Genomic DNA, 17,945 nt, shown 5'->3' with positions numbered 1-17,945 from the left:
AATACCAAAAAAGCAAACAACGTGATTAAAAAATGGCCAGAGGATCTGAACATTTTCCCAAAGAAATACATATAGTCAATAGACACATGGAAAGATGCTCAATCAACATTGCTAATTATCAAGGAAATGCAAATCTAAATGTGCTGCCTTCTCCAAATTATATTTGTATTTACAGCTTCCTCTAAATATAGCTCAGTCAGAATGGCTAGTATGAAAAGAAATAACAAGTGTTGTCAAGGATGTGGAGAAAAGGAATCCCGTGCACACTGTTACTGGGAATGTAAATTGATGCAACCGCTATGGAAAACAATATGGAAGTTCCTTATAAAATTTAAAAAGAGAAATAACATTTGATCCAGCAATTTCATTAGTGGGTATTTACCCAAAGAAAACAAAAACACTAATTCAAAATATACATGAATCCCTTTGTTTACAATAGCATCATTTACAATAGCCAAATTATGGAAGCAGCCCAAGTGTGCACTGATAGATGAACGGATAAAAAAGATGTGGTATATAAATATAAGAAATAACCATCATCCATAAAAAGGAATGGTATCTTGCCATTAAAGACAAAATGGATGGACCTAGAGGGTATTATGGTAAGTGAAATAAGACAGAGAAAGAAAAACACCATATGATTTAACTTATATGTGGAATCTAAAAAAAATAATGAACAAAAAAACAAACAAACTAAACACAATCTTAAACACAGGGAACAAACTGGTAATTGCCAGGGTGAAGTGGAGGTGGGGAAGTTGAGTAAAATAGGTAAAGGGGATTAAGAAGTAGAATTTTTCAGTTATAGAATAAATAAGACATGGAGATGAAAAGCACAGTATATGGAATAAAATCAATAACATTGTAATAAGTTGAATGGTGACAGATGGTCACTACAATTACTGTGGTAAGCACTGAGAGATGTACAGAATTGTCAAATAACTATGTTGTAGACCTGAAATTAATTTATCATCGTATGTCAACTATACTTCAATAATTTAAAAATTATAAATATTATAAAAGGATGGATGTTGAATTTGATCAAATTACATCTCAGCGTATATGAAGATGATATAATTAAGTTTTTTCCTTTTCATTAGTAATGACTATATTAATACATTTTCTAATATTAAACTATACTTGCTGATATCACTTCCATTTGCATCTGGTTAACATTAGGTCTTTCATGAGTTTCCGATCTATATTACGGATTTCTACGTTTATAATTTTAAGTAAAAAGGCCCTTTTTTTTGGTATGATATCTGATTTTGCTATCAGTGTTAAATGCCTTCATACAAACAATATGGAAGGACTCTTTCTATCTCTGTGTTCTAAAGCCCTTAAAAAGCATCAAAACATATTAGGGTTACTTTAAAAAGTTGTAGAAAGGGGGGTGCCTGAGTGGCTCAGTTGGTTGAACAACTGCCTTCAGCTCAGGTCATGACACCAGACTTCCAGGATCGAGTCCTGCATTGGGCTCTTAGCTCCTTGGGGAATCTGCTTCTCCCTCTGACCCTCTCCTCTCTCATGCTCTCTCTCACTCATTCTCACCCAAGTAAATAAATAAAATCTTAAAAAAAAAAAAAAAGTTGTAGAAAGGATAAAGGAACACACACACACACACACACACACACACTGGGAAAAATGTGAGGGACTTTTATTATAGACAGAGAGCTGATTTCTATATTATATAATATATAGCTGTCCTAAGGGCAGCTACGGGGAAGAGATTCCTTATGTACAAAGAAGGTTCCATCAGAGTAACATCAGACCTGTCCACAGACCTGGCAAGCTAGAAAGGGCTGGGAAAACATATTCAGGGCACTAAATGAGAAGAATATGCAGCCAAGAATACTATCCAGCAAGGCTGACATTCAAAATGGATGGAGAGATAAAGAGCTTCCAAGACCGGCAAGGTTTAAAAGGGTATGTGACCACCAAGCCGGCAATACAAGAAATATTAAGGGGGCTTCTATAAAAAGAAGAAAGAACCCAAGAATGGACATAGAACAAAAACTTACAGAGACAATCTATAGAAACAAGGACTTCACAGGCAACACGACATCAATAAAAACTAACCTTTCAATAATCACCCTCAATGTGAATGGTCTAAATGCTCCCATAAATCAGCATAGGGTTGCAGACTGGATGAAACAGGACCCGTCCATATGCTGTCTACAAGAGACACATTTGGAACCTAGAAATACAACCAGATTGAAAATGAAGGGATGGAGAACTATCTTTCATGCCAACGGGCCTCAAAAGAAAGCTGGGGTAGCGATTCTCATATCAGATAAATTAGATTTTAAGCTAAAGACTGTATGTAGTCAGAGATACAGAAGGACACTACATCATTCTTAAAAGGTCTATCCACCAAGAAGATCTAACAATTGTAAATTGTAAATTGTAAATATTTAGGCCCCCCATATGGCAGCAGCCAACTACATAAGACAACTGTTAATCAAAATAAAGATTTATATTGATATGCATACATTAATTGTAGGGGATCTTAACATGCTACTCTCAGAAATAGATCATCCAAGCAGAAAATCAATAAAGAAACAAGAGCTTTGAATGACACATTGGACCAGATAGACTTCATAGATATACACAGAATATTCCACCCTGAAACAACAGAATACTCATTCTTCTCGAGTGCACATGGAACTTTCTCCACAAGAGACCACATACTGGTTCACAAATCAGGGCTCAACTGATATCAAAAGACCGAGATTATTACCTGCATACTCAGACTACAATGCTTTGAAACTGCAACTCAATCACAAGTAAAAGTTTGGAAGGAATTCAAACACTTGAAAGCTAAAGACCATCCTGCTCAAGAATGTTTGGATCAACAGGAAATCAAAGAAGAACTTAAACAATTCATGGAAACCAATAAGAATGAACACACATCGGTCCTAAACCTGTGGGATATGGAAAAGGCAGTCCTAAGGGGGAAATACATAGACATACATCCAAGCGTCCCTCAAAAAAACTGAAAAATCCTGAATACACCAGCTCTCTTTACACCTTAAGGAACTGGAAAATCAACAACAAATTAAGCCAACCCCACAAACAAGAAGGGAAATAATCAAGATTAGAACAGATACCAATGAGTTAGAAACTAGAGATATGGTAGAACACATCAATAAAACTAGAAGCTGGTTCTTTGAAAGAATTAATAAGATCGATAAGCCACTGGCCAAACTAATCCAAAAGTAAAGATAGAGGACCCAAATTAATAAAATTATAAATGAAAGGGTAGAGATCACGACTAACACCAAAAAAATAAAAACAATCATCAGAAATTATTATTAACATTGATATGCCAATTAGTTAAGCACCAAGAAAAAAATGAATACATCTACGGAAACCTATAAACTACCAAGACTGAAATGGAAGAAATTGACAACTGAATAGATCAATATCTACTAAAGATTGAAACAGTGATCAAAACCTCCCCAAAAACAAGAGCCCAGGACCTGACAGAATCCCTGGGGAATTCTACCAAACATTCAAAGAAGAAATAATACCTATTCTTTTGAAGCTGTTTCAAAAAATAGAAACAGAGGGAAAACTTCCAGATTCTTTCTATGAAGCCAGCATTACCCTGATCCCCAAACCAGGCAAAGACCCCATCAAAAAGGATAATTTCAGACCAATATCCCTGATGAATATGGATGCCAATATTCTCAACAAGATCCTAGTTAATAGGACAGAACAGTACATTAAAAAGATTATCCACCATGACCAGGTGGGATTTATCCCTGGGATGCAAGGGCGGTTCAAGATTCACCAATCAATCAGTGTGATAGAACAAATTAATAACAGAAGAGAGAAGAACCACACGGTCCTTTCAATTGAGGCAGAAGAAGCATTTGACAAAATCCAGCATCCATTTCTGATTTAAACTCTTCAAAGTATAGGGGTAGAGGGAACATTCCTCAATTTTATAAAATCTATCTATGAAAAACCCACAGCGAATATCATTCTCTCTGGGGAAAAGCTGACAGCCTTCCCTTTGAGATCAGGAACACGACAAGGATGCCCACTCTCACCACTCTCCTTCAACATAGTACTAGAAGTCCTAGCAACAATGATCAGATAACAAAAAGAAATAAAAGGTATTCAAATTGGCAATGAAGAAGTTAAACTGCTTTGCAGATGACATGATATTTTATATGGAAAACCCAAAAGACTCCACCCCTAAACTACTAGAACTCATACAGCAATTCAGTAATATGGCAGGAAACAAAATCAATGCACAGGAATCAGTTGCTTTCTTATTCACTAACAATGAAAATACAGAAAGGAATATTATAATACTATAATACTATAGCTATAATGCTATATAATATAATGCTATACTACTATAGCACCAAGAATCATAAGATACCTGGGAATAAACCTAACCAAAGAGGTAAAGGATCTGTACTCAAGGAACTACAGAACACTCATGAAAGAAACTGAAGACACAAAAAGATGGAAAAACAGTCCATGCTCTGGATCGGAAGAATAAACATTGTTAAAATGTCTATACTGCCCAGAGCAATCTATATGCTCAATGCCACCCCGAACAAAATTCCACCAGAATTTTTCAAAGTGCTGGAACAAACAATCCTAGAATTTGTATGGAACCAGAAAAGTCTCCAAATTGCCAAGGAAAGTTGAAAAAGAAAAAAACTGGGGCAATCACATTGGCTGATTTCAAGCTTTACTACAAAGCTGTGATCACCAAGACAGTATGGTACTGGTACAAAAATAGACAAACAAGTGGAACAGAGAGTCCAGATATGGACCTGCAGGTCTTCGGTCAAATAATCTTCGACAAAGCAGGAAAAAATATCCAGTGGAAAAAAGACAGTCTCTTCAATAAATGGTGCTGGGAAAATTGGACAGCTATGAATAGAAGAATGAAACTTGACCATTTTCTTACACCATACACAAAGATAAACTCAAAATGTATACAAGACCTCAGCGTGAGGCAGGAATCTATCAAAATCCTGGAGAACATAGGCAGTAACCTCTTTGACACTGGCCACAGCAACTTCTTTCAAGACATGTCTCCAAATGCAAAAGAAACAAAAGCGAAAATGAACTTTTAGGACTTCATCAAGATTAAAATCTTCTGCACAGCAAAGGAAACAGTCAACAAAACAAAGAGGCAACCCAGGAATGGGAGAAGACATTCATAAATGACACTATAGACAAAGGGCTGATAGTCAAGATCTATAAAGAACTCCTCAAAATCAACACTCAAAAAACAGATAATTGCGTCAAAAAATGGGCAGAAGACATGAACAGACACTGCTCCAAAGAAGACATAAAAATGGCAAACAGACACATGAAAAAATGTTCATCATCATTAGCCATCAGGGAGATTCAAATCAAAACCACAGTGAGATACCACCATACATCAGTTAGAACGGCCAAAATTAAACAGACAGTAAACAACAAGTGTTGGAGAGGATGCAGAGAAAGGGGAACCCTCTTACATTGTTAGTGGGAATGCAAGCTGGTACAGCCACTCTGGAAAACAGCATGGGGGTTCCTCAGAAAGTTGAAAATAGAGCTACCCTATGTCCCAGCAATCGCACTACTGGGTATTTACCCTGAAGATACAAATGTGATCCAAATGGGCACGTACACCTGAATGTTTATAGCAGCAATGTCCACAATAGCCAAACTATGGAAAGAACCTAGATGTCCATCAACAGATGAATGGATAAAGAAGATGTGAAATACACACACACACACACACACACACACACACACACACACACAATGGTATACTATGCAGCCATCAAAAGAAACAAAATCTTGCCATTTGCAATAACCTGGATGGAACTAGAAGGTATTATGCTGAGTGAAATAAGTCAATCAGAGAAAGACAATTATCAATATTATCTCTCTGATACGAGGAGTTTGAGAGACAGGGCAGGGGGCTTGGGGGTAGGGAAGGAAAAAATGAAACAAGATGGGATTGAGAGGGAGACAAACCATCAGAGACTCTTAAAAAATCTCACAAAACAAACTGAGGGTTTGCTGGGGGCTAAGGGGTAGGGATAGTGTTGTTGGGTTATGGACATTGGGGAGGGTATGGGCTATGTTGATTGCTGTGAAATGTGTAAGCCTGATGATTCACAAACCTGTACCCCTGGGGAAAATAATACATTATATGTTAATAAAAATAATTTAAAAAAATTAAAAATAAAGCTACCCTATGACCCTGCAATTGCACTACTGGGTATTTACCCCAAGGATACAGATGTAGTGAAAAGAAGGGCATATGTACCCCAATGTTCATAGCAGCAATGGCCACAAACATCAAACTGTGGAAAGAACCAAGATACCCTTCAACAGATGAATGGATAAAGAAGATATGGTCCATATATACAATGTAATATTATGCCTCCATCAGAAAGGATAAATACCCAACTTTTGTATCAACATGGAGGGGACTGGAGGAGATTATGTTCAGTGAAATAAGTCAAGCAGAAAAAGTCAATTATCGTATGGTTTCACTTACTTGTGGAGCATAAGGAATAAGGAGCATAAAGAATAGAAGGAAAGGAAAAGTGAATTGGGGGAAATTGGAAGGAGAGATGAAGCATGAGAGACTGTGGACTCTGAGAAACAAAACTGAGGGTTTTGGGGGGGTGGGGAGATGGGGTGAGCCTGGTGGTTGGTATTAAGAGGGCATATATTGCATGGAGCACTGGGTGTGGTACATAAACAATGAATCTTGGAATACTGAAAAAAATTTTTTAAAAGATTTATTTATTTATTTTAGAGGGAGAGAAAGAGAGAGAGAGCGCACAAGCCCAAGGGGTTGGGGCAGAGGGAGAATAAATCCCCCCTGCTGAGCAGGGAGCCTCATGTGGGGCTCGATCCCAGGACCCTGGGATCATGATCTGAGCCGAAGGCAGACACTTAACAGACTGAAGCACCCAGGAGCCCCACAAGATTTTACTTGAAGAAATTATTCCATAGCTACAAGTTTGAAAAGCACTGGAGCCAAGAATGACTAATAAAACTCTTATGTTCACAGTAAATATGTAAGAATTAAAATTTATAGAAAATATTTTGTCATACCTGATATGTGCATTACAGTATCTTTTGGCATACTCAGTCCATGTTCCAAATTTTTGTGGAAAGAGAGCTTCAATCTGCATGAAAAGCTGTAACAATACAAGTGTTCTCAATATGTAGCAGTATTTTCAAGTAAATATTATCACTATGATAAATCTAGTTAAATAAATAGCAAATAGTAATGTCTCCTTTTCCTCCATCCACCCATCTCTGCCATCCTATTCTTCAAGGGTAACTGCTATCTATACTTTTCTCTAGTATACATTTATATATTTTGCATGCCTACATAGGGATATGTATATATTCTCTTTTATTCACATGAAGATGATATTATACATATAAAACTATGATTCTGTCCCCTAAAATATGTCTTAGACATCATTAGAGTACATCTATTTTTACTTAGTTTTGAAAAGTACCTAAGCAATGGTATTAGTATAATAAAGCACCATTTAAAGACTCATGGCAACCATTATTACACAGAAGTACTATAAGATATTTAAACAGTCTCTTGATCATGGACATATAGTGTATTTCTAGCTTTTATTCAATTATAAAAGTTAATAACTTCAGGTAAGTCTATGGGTGTGTATGTGTGCATTCATATATATGTAGGTATAGGTATATGTATCTACATCTCATTTATCAATCATTTATCTATTTATCCATCCATCCATTCACCCACTCACCCACCCACCAATTTGTATTTCCATAAGATGAGTCCGTAGGATATATTTTCAGAAATGAAATAGGAGGTTTAAAATATATGCTTTTTGAAGTTTGATGGATGCTACTGTGGTATATATTGTAAAAAGCAGGTCCAACCAATAGCATCATGAAATCTTTTCATTTTTATAACTTGAGCAGTTGCACATAGTAGTATCTCACTGTTATTTTAATATACCTTTTTTGAAAGAGCTGCTTTAGTGAGAAACAATTCATATACCACTTTGATTATTCACCTTTGTAAAGTGTACAATTCAATGGCTGTTAGTATATTCACAAAATGCCTCAATCACCACTATCTAATTTTTTTTAATTTATTTATTTGACAGAGAGATCACAAGTAAGCAGAGAGGCAGACAGAAAGACAGAGGAGGAACAGACTCCCTGCCGAGCAGAGAGCCGAATGCGGGACTCAATCCCAGGACCCTGAGATCATGACCGGAGCTGAAGGCAGAGGCTTAACCCACCCAGCCACCCAGGTGCCCCACCACTATATAATTCTTAAATATTTTTATGACAACAGGAACTCCATACCCATTACTAGACATTTCCTATTCTCCCTCTCCATCACACCCATGCTGTAGAATGTATCAGTATTTCATTCCTTTTTATAGCTGCATTTTCATTATCCATTCATTAGTTATGGACACTGGCTTCTTTCTACTTTTTGGATATTATAAATAATGCTACTATGAACATCTGTATATAGTATTTTTGTGAATGTATGTTTTCAGTTCTTTGTGTATAAACTTAAAAATGGAATTCTACATCTTCTAGTAACTCTATTTTTAACTTTCTAAGTAATTGTCAGTATGTTTTCCAAGGAGTGAAATTTATAGCTATATATGTCTCTATTAAAAAAGAAAAAAAGATCTCAAAACAATTATCTAACTTTCTACCTAAGACACTGGGAATGAAAGAGTACACAAAACTCAAAACACACAAAAGGTGTAACATAATAAAGACTAGAATGGAAATAAACACAGAAAATGGAAAAACAACAGAAAAAATAATCAATGAAACCAAATAATTGGTTTTGGAAAGAACAAGAAAATTGACAAAATTTTAGCTTAGACTAACCAAATTAAAAGAGAAACAGAGAAAAGACTCAAGTTACCAAAGTCAGAAATAAAAGAGGGGACATTACTATCAACCTCACAGAAATACCAAGGATTATAAGGGAATATTATGACCAACTGTATGCTAATAACTTAGATACCTTAGATAAAGTGGAAAAAAAACATAAAGTGTCAAAATGACTCAACAAGAAATATACAATCTGAATAGACATATATTCAGAGAAGAGACTGAATGATTAATTTTAAAACTATCCACAAAGAAAAACTCAGGCCCAGATGGCTTATCCACTAAATTCTACCAAACACTTAAAAAAGAAGTAATACCAATGTTTCACAAACTCCTTTTAGAAAAGAAAGAATACTTCCCACCTCATTCTGTGAAACCAGTATTGCCTTGTTACCAAATACAAAGATAAAACAATAAAACTACAGATCACTCTTATGAATATATACACAAAAATCTTCAACAAAATAAAGCAAAGTGAATTCAGAAACAAATAAAAAGAATGACATACAGTCAAGAGAGATTGATCATGGAATGTAAGGTTGGTTTAACATGTGAAAATGAATGAACATAATATACCCTATCAATAGCTATCTTCCATGGTTTGTTTACTAATCAGTAATAAAAATGGCTATTGTATGTTGAGTGCTTACCATGTGTTAGGGCACAGAGAAAGATACTTTCAAATCAGTATATCCTTTAACTCTTAAAACCCTACAAGACAAAAAGTACGTTTTTTCCTGACTCAGTGTCCATTAACCGAAAGGGCTTCTCTATGGTTACAGCCACCCTTACAGACTCATAAGAATTTCATCCACCATTTCTTCTTTCCAACCCTTTTACTACTCCATACTCTACATAGCTCTTACAGTGAGACTTTGTGCTCAGTGTGGAGCCCTAAGCAGGGCTCATCCCACAACCCTGAAATCATGACCAGAGCCAATACCAAGAGTCCAATGCTTAACTGACTGAGCCACCCAGGCACCCCTCAAACATGTACCTTAAATTAAAGGGGAAACAGAAGGAAGATCTATAATGCAATTGCTAAGATACAAAATGGATTAAATTCCAATCCTAAGGAGCTTATAATGTCAAAGAAACTGGATAAATGAAGACTAAAAGCATATGAGAATCCACAAGAAAGCAAATGTGATTAATATTACACATGTATACTAAATATGAAAACCTTATACTGAAAGTAAAAACTTTTTTTATACATGCACAAGCACAGGTAAGGTTCACATGTAAACAGAGAAAACAATCATAGTAAAAAATGTATTTTACCATTAATAACCATCTAGAAATTCCCAGTGATGGTTTTTTTTGGGTGGGGCGAGAGATTCTTTTTTTAAGCCAAAATTTAAGGATTTTAATACCTCTTCAGGTCGTCCCAAAGCTGGAGTTCCTGTAAGAAGAATGGCTCGTTTGGCTTTCTGTATTATTGGCAATAGAATCTTGCTGCGGGCTGCATTCCTGGACTTCATGTAGTGTGATTCATCCACTATAACTACTTCGAACTTCTGAGTATTCAATGCATCTATCAGAGTCTCTGCATCTGTGGTTAAAAGACCATAACCCAGAACTGTCACTTTGCCAGTCGATATTCTCCTAGAAAGAAAAAGTATCTATGTAATTTAAAAATATTAATCAAGTAATCAAGTTATCATAAAACAACTCTTTGGGAAAGGAAAATAAAGAAAATAAGGGGAAAAGTAAAAGAGATGGTATTATACCGCTAAAATTAAAATTCTCTTAAGATTTGACAGTTTTCAGGTATGATTAACCAGAATCTAAAATTTAAAGTTTTGGTTAACCAAAACTAAATATTGGTTAAATGCTCTTTGGAAGAGTTTGACATCCACAAAGCCACATTTTACTAGGATAAGGACATTATTCTCTAAGAATATTTATTTCTAGAATCATGGATAAAAGGGATACTTAAATATTAGCTGACTATTCATTGAAGCCTTCCCACAAAGAGGATAGCAATATTTTTCAAGCCTGGTGCTACTGGAATTTTGAATACAATACTTAGTATTGCAAGGCTGTCCAGTGTACTGCAAGGCATTTCATATTCCTGGACTGTCACATTAAAGGCCAGCAGAGTGTATGAAATTGTGACAACAAAAATTCACTCGCTGAAGGGTGATCCAAAGCATGGGAATGAGGAATGGAGGATACAACTTTATGCAAACATTGGCCTAAAGAGACTGCTAATATTTTGAACTACTTAATTATTCATATATCTATAGTATTTTATCCCAGACTGTAATGAAATTATTCATGTACATATATATCTCCTTTGCTACTTCATAAAACTGATGAGGACAAAGAATGTGTCTCACTTGTCTTTGTATATATAGTGCTAGGCTCCTAATCAGTTTGTGGAATGAAATAACTAGATAAACAAATGCATTAATAATAAAACACATTAATTTTGCATTTTCTGTATCACAAGTAAAAATATAAAGGCTAGAGTCAATCTTCTGCAGCTCTGTATCCCTTAAGAGAAATGGCAGAGCTCCTAAATAGTACAACATAACAATTGCATTCAAAAATTTTTAAAATTTATTTATTTTTAAAGTTTTAATTCCAGTGTAGTTAACATACAGTGTTATATTAGTTTCAGGTATACAATACAGTGATTCAACAAGTAATCATCAAGGTATGAGTTCTCTTTTTTTTTTTTTTTTAAGATTTTATTTATTTATTTGACAGAGAGAGATCACAAGTAGGCAGAGAGGCAGGCAGAGAGAGAAAGGAGGAAGCAGGCTCTCCGCGGAGCAGAGAGCCTGATGCGGGGCTCAATCCCAGGACCCTGGGATCATGACCTGAGCCAAGGCAGAGGCTTTAACCCACTGAGCCATCCAGGCGCCCCAAGGTATGAGTACTCTTAATCACCTCACTTATTTCATTCATCCACTCAAACCCACCTCCCCTCTGATAAGCTTCTGTTTTTCTCTACAGGCAAGAGTCCATTTCTTGGTTTGTCTCTTTTTTCTCTCCTTATTCACTTGTTTTGTTTCTTAAATATCACATACAAGTGAGATCATGGATACTTGTCTTTCTCCGATTGGCTTATTTCACTTAGTATTATAATCTATAACATTGCAGGTTGGTATAAATGCGAGATTTCATTCATTTTTATAACAGAACAGTATCCCATTGTATGTGCACATATATACACACACCACACCCTCTTCATTCATTCATCCATCAGTTGGCACTTGGGCTGATTCCATAATTTGGGTATTGTAAATAATCCTGCAATAAAATAGGAGTGCATATATCCTTTGGAATTAGTGTTTTCATATTCCTAGGGGAAATACCCAGTAGTGCGATCATATGGTAGTTCTATTATTTTATTTATTTAAATTCAACTTAGTTAACATAAAGTATAGTATTGGTTTTAGGCATAGAATTTGATTCATCATTTATATATAACACCCAGGGCTCCTCCAAAAAGTGTCCTCTTTAATGCCTATTACCTATTTATCACATCCTCCCAGCCATCCCCCCTCCCTCAAGCCTCAGTTTCTTCTTTTTATTTAAGACTCTTTTATGGTTTGCTCCCTATCTGTTATCTTATTTTGTTTTTCCTTCCCTTCCTCTATATGTGCTGTTCCTTAAGTTCCACATATGAGTGAAATCATACAGTATTTTTTCCTCTGACTCCTTTTGCTTACCATAATACACTCTAGTTCTAACTACGTTGTTGCAAATGGCAACATTTCATTCTTTTAGATTGCTGAGTAATATTCCATTGTTTATACATATCACATCCTCTTTATCCATTCATCAGTCAATGGACATTTGGACTCTTTCCATAATTTGGAATTTTTTAAAAAAATATTTTACTTATTTATTTGATAGAGAGAAATCACAAGTAGATGGAGAGGCAGGCAGAGAGAGAGAGAGAGGGAAGCAGGCTCCCTGCTGAGCAGAGAGCCTGCTGCGGGACTCGATCCCAGGACCCTAAGATCATAACCTGAGCCGAAGGCAGCAGCTTAACCCACTGAGCCACCCAGGCGCCCCTGGAAATTTTTGATAGTGCTATTGTAAAGTTAGGGTGCATGTGCTCCTTTCAATTAGCATTTTCGTATCCTTGGATAAATACCTTGTAGTGCAATTGCTGGGTTGTAGGGTAATTCTGTTTTTAACCTTTTGAGGAACCTCCATATTGCTTTCCAGAATGGTTACACCAGTTTTCATTCCCACCAACAGTACAAAGGGGTTCCCCTTTCTCTGCATCCTCAACATCTATTATTTCCTGAGTTGTTTATTTTAGCCATTCTGACAGGTGTGAGGGTGGTATCTCATTGTGGTTTTGATTTGTATTTTCCTGATAGCAAATGATGTTGAACATTTTTTCATGTGTCTATTAGCCATCTGGATGTTTTTTTTGGAAAAGTGTCTATTCATGTCTTCCACCCAATTCTTAACTGCCAATTATTTGTTTTTGGAGGTACTGAGCTTGGTAAGTTCTTTAGAGATTTTAGATACTAGCCCTTTATCAGATACATCATTTGCAAATATCTTTTTCCATTCCATCAGTTGCCTTTTAGTTTTGTTAATTGTTTCCTTTGCTCTACAGGAGTTTTTATTCCTTTCCTGTGCAGAAGCTATTTATAAAACCAGCTGAACCGGTACTATACTCAACAACAGTGGTGAGAGTGTACATCCCCGCTGTATTCCTGACCTTAGGGGGAAAGCTCTCAGTTTTTTCCCACTGAGGATGATATTACCTGTGGGTCTTTTATATGGCCTTTATGATCCTGAGATATATTCCTTCTACCCCTTCTCTCTTGAGGATTTTTATCAAGAAAGGATGCTATATTTTGTCGAGTACTTTTTCTGCACCTACTGAGAAGACATATGGTTCTTATTCTTTATTAATATAATGCCATTGATTGATCTGCGGATATTGAACCACGTCTGCAGCCCAGAAATAAATCACCCTTGATTATGGTGAATATGTACTGTTGCATTCAGTTAGCTAGTATCTTGTTGAGAATTTTTGCATCCATTTTTGCATTACTGGTCTGTAATTCTCCTTTTTAGTGGGGTCTTTGTCTTGTTTTGAGATCAAGGTGACGCTGGCCTCATTTAACGAGTTTAGAGGTTTCCCCTCCATTTCTACTTTTTGGAACAGCTTTAGAAGAATTGGAATGAATTCTTTAAATGTTTGGTATAATTCCCCAGGGAAGCCATCCAGCCCTGGACTCTAATTTGTTGGGAGATATTTGATTACTGATTCAATTTCTTTCCTGGTTAAGAGTCTATTCAAATTTTCTATTTCTTCCTGTTTCAGTTTTGGTTGTTTTTATGTTTCTCGGAATGTGTCCATATCTTGCAGATTACTCAATTTTTTGGCATATAATTGCTCACAATAGTCTCTTATAATTGTTTGTATTTCTGAGGTTTGCTTGTGATCTCTCTTCTTTCATTCGTTTTTTTTTTTTTTAATTTGGGTCCATTCTCTTTTCTTTTTGATAAATCTGGGTAGGTGTTTCTCAATTTTGTTAATTCTTTCAAAGAACGAGCTTCTAGTTTCATTGATCTGTTCTGTTTTTTTTTTTAATTTCTATATCATTTATTTATGTTCTAATCTTTATTATTTCCCTTAATTGTTTCCTCCAGCATTATTTGCTGTTCTTTTTCCATCTCCTTTAAATGTAAGGTGTTAGGTTGTGTATTTAAGACTTTTCTTGCATCTTGAGGAAGACATGTATTGCTATATACTTCCCTCTTAGGACTGCCGTGGCTGATCCCAAAGGTTTTGGACTGTCATGTTTTCATTTTTATTTTCTTCCACGTATTTTTAAATTTTTCCTTTAATTTCCTGGTTAACCCATTTAACCTCCATGTATATGTGGTCTTTGCATATTTTTTCTTGTGGTCAAAAAGTTTCACAGCATTGTCGACTGAAATATGCATGTTTATGATCTCAATTTTTTCACACCCATTAAGGCCTGAGTTGTGACCCAATATGTGATCTGTTCTGGAGAATGTTCCATGTGCACTCAAAAAGAACGTGTATTCTGCTGCATTAGGATGAATGCTCTGAATATTCCATTTGGTCCAGTGTGTCATTCAAAGCCCTTGTTTACTTGTTGATTTTCTGCTTAGATGATCTGTTGCTTTGAGTGGGGTGTTAAAGTCCTCTACTATTATTGTATGATCAATGAGTTTAAATTTGTTATTAACTGATTTTATAATTGGCTGCAACCAAGTTGGGGGCAAAAATATTTACAATTGTTAGATCTTCTTGTGGGATAGACCCCTGTATTATGATACAGTGTCCTGCTTCATCTCTTATTACAGTAATTGGTTTAAAATCTAGTTTGTCTGATATAAGAGTGGCTACTCCTGCTTTCTTTTGATGTCCATTAGCATGGTAGATGGTTCTCCATCCCCTCACTTTCCATCTAGAGGCGTCTTTGGGTCTAAAATGAGTGTCTTGTAAGCAGCATATCAATGGGTCATTTTTTTTAATCACTCTGATACCTTATGTGCTCTTATTAGAGCATTAAGTCCATTTACATTCAGAGTAGTTATTAGAGATATGAATTTAGTGCCAACATATTATATATAATGATGAGTTACATATAAAACTTGCCTATTAACCAACAACTTGGAAGGCAAAATCTGCCATTGCTGCAGATAATAAAAACTCACAAGCTTCATATTAATTTTCAACCCCCAAATCACCAGTTTTAAGTATATTTCAAGTTCATATGAAAGATATATTACATAAATCTTCAAAAGTATATATATTTCTGTTTACTTTTAAATTATATCCTAAAGGAATTTAACATCAAATATACTGTTGGGTTTTGGATAAATAATTCATTTAAAAATGTTTAATAATTTAATAATAATCATTATTAAATTACATTTAAAAATGTAAAATAAAATGCTCCACACTATTCTCTTATTTCTAAATTATGACTTACATGTTATACTTTATTCCAAACATCAGTATATAATAAATACACGCAAGGCTTTTTTTACCCGCTTAATGATCAAAAAGTTGTTCTTACCCCACATCAGTTTTATTCTGAATAACATTCACACCTTCTGGACCCAGCTCTGGGATCCATTTCTCTATTTCTTCTGCCCAAGGATATCTCAGAGATGAAGGGACCACTATTAAAAGAGGCCATTCCTCCTTATAGAAGTAAGCAATTGCTATTGCCTGGATTGTCTTTCCTAGACCCATCTAAAATAAAAAAAATAAATTTAAAAATACATAAATACTTAAGTAAATAAATAAATGCTGAAATATTTTAAAGTTTTTTTTTTTTAAATTAATTTGACAAGTAGACGGAGAGGCAGCCAGAGAGAGAGAGAGAGGGAAGCAGGCTCTCTGCTCAGCAGAGAGCCCGATGCGGGACTCGATCCCAGGACTCTGAGATCATGACCTGAGCCGAAGGCAGCGGCTTAACCCACTGAGGCAACCAGGCGCCCAAAATGCTGAAATATTTTAATGAAAATATTAATCAAAGGTTTACTTAAGAGTATTACCATCAAAATAATTTTCCAATGTAAAATTAATTGAATCACATAGTTAATAAAAAGCACAAGATTATGATGACCTTTAAAATTCATGAAGCAAACTATGTTATTTTCTAACCATTTATAACTGGACTTAGAGACAAAATAACCTGTTATTTAAAATATTAGTTATTCTTAATTTATATAACTTAATTTTATAAAGATGTATATGACCATTTATAAGTTCATCTCTTAGAGAGTACAAGGATAAATACCTTACCTATACATCACAGTATCAAGTTACTTTAAAGCTAGAGTAAGCCCTACATCATGCACATTTTACAAAAGAAAAAAGCATAGAGTAGTTAAATTCTCTATTCAATCTAACAGTTAACTGAATGCAAAACTATTTTGAGAGCTGAGGTCTCTGGTGTCTTCCCACTTAATTGTTTCCACACTTATATCATAATGTCCCATTTCTAAGCATTACCCATTTAAAAAGTAGTTACTAAATCAATGTTTTTAGTGGTTTTGTTCTTCACAGCCAGAATCTGAAGACAACCCAAACATTCTTCAACTGGTACATGGATAAAAACTGGGGTATATCCATGTAATAGAATACTATTTATCAACAAAAAGGGAGCAAACTATTGCTTTATACAACAACACGAGTGAAACCCAAATCATTTTGCTGAAAGAACGAAGTCAAACTCAAAAGCCACATATCATATCATTCCATGTTTATGTTATACAGAAAACACATCAGAGTAAAGGAGTGGGAGGAGAGCAGCAAGAGGGAACTTTTGGGATGATGGGGCTGCTTTGTATTTTGATTGTGATGACAGTTACATGTCTGTACGGATTTGTCAAGTTATAGAACTGCTCATTTTTTAAAAAGATTTTATTTATTTATTTGACAGACAGAGATTACAAGGAGGCAGAGAGGCAGGCAGAGAGAGAGGGGGGAAGCAGGCCCCCTGCTGAGCAGAGAACCCAATGTGGGGCTGGATCCCAGGACCCTGAGATCATGACCTGAGCCAAAGGCAGAGGCTTTCACCCACTGAGCCACCCAAGTGCCCTGAGAGTTGCTCATTTTTTAAATAAATTAACCTAAGAGAGTGAACCGCACCTCAAAACACAGACTTAAAAAAAAAAAAAAAGTAGTTATTATTGTGGACATGAGAAAGAGAGACTAAAAAATTTAAGTACTCCTAACTTGATGTTTCAAAGAGAAAAAAGATATAAATACCTAAAACAGTTAATTTAAAATGAGTTTTAAATGCTGAGCAAAATTAAAGAAAAGACAAATAGGAAGTTTGGGGTTTTTCAAGTCTCCACTAAGAAAATCTTGCTTTACATATTTTTTGTTGAACCACTACTTTGTTAAACTACATTGTTAATAAACAATGACAAAAGAAATCCTAGAATATTCAAAGCAAGTTAACATTTATTTCAGTCACACTCAGAAAGAGAAAACTAGTGTGACTTACTTAGGAAGATATTCTTTTGATTGGAATAAAGACTGTCAAATGGAGACAAGGTAAATG

At 35.4% G+C, this 17,945-nt stretch overlaps 1 protein-coding gene across 2 annotated transcripts in view; it reads right to left on the bottom strand.

Moving 5' to 3' along the window:
- The window catches only part of ZRANB3 (zinc finger RANBP2-type containing 3), a 334,039-nt gene that overhangs the window by 142,103 nt on the left and 173,991 nt on the right, over nucleotides 1-17,945 (bottom strand). The window contains exons 4-6 of one of the 2 annotated variants that reach the window (XM_059394390.1): nucleotides 15,945-16,123; nucleotides 10,278-10,509; nucleotides 7,096-7,181 (exon numbers count right to left, since the gene is read on the bottom strand). In XM_059394390.1, the coding sequence (XP_059250373.1) occupies nucleotides 7,096-7,181; nucleotides 10,278-10,509; nucleotides 15,945-16,123 (497 nt within the window). Of the gene's footprint in view, nucleotides 1-7,095; nucleotides 7,182-10,277; nucleotides 10,510-15,944; nucleotides 16,124-17,945 lie in introns of those variants that run through there. The other variant, XM_059394391.1, reaches the window with a different exon arrangement.

This window comes from Mustela nigripes, chromosome 3 (assembly GCF_022355385.1).
Source record: "Mustela nigripes isolate SB6536 chromosome 3, MUSNIG.SB6536, whole genome shotgun sequence".
NCBI classification, from domain to species: Eukaryota; Metazoa; Chordata; class Mammalia; order Carnivora; family Mustelidae; genus Mustela; species Mustela nigripes.
Note: the sequence above shows the minus strand (reverse complement) of the source record. Positions and strands in the feature narration are given on the sequence as shown.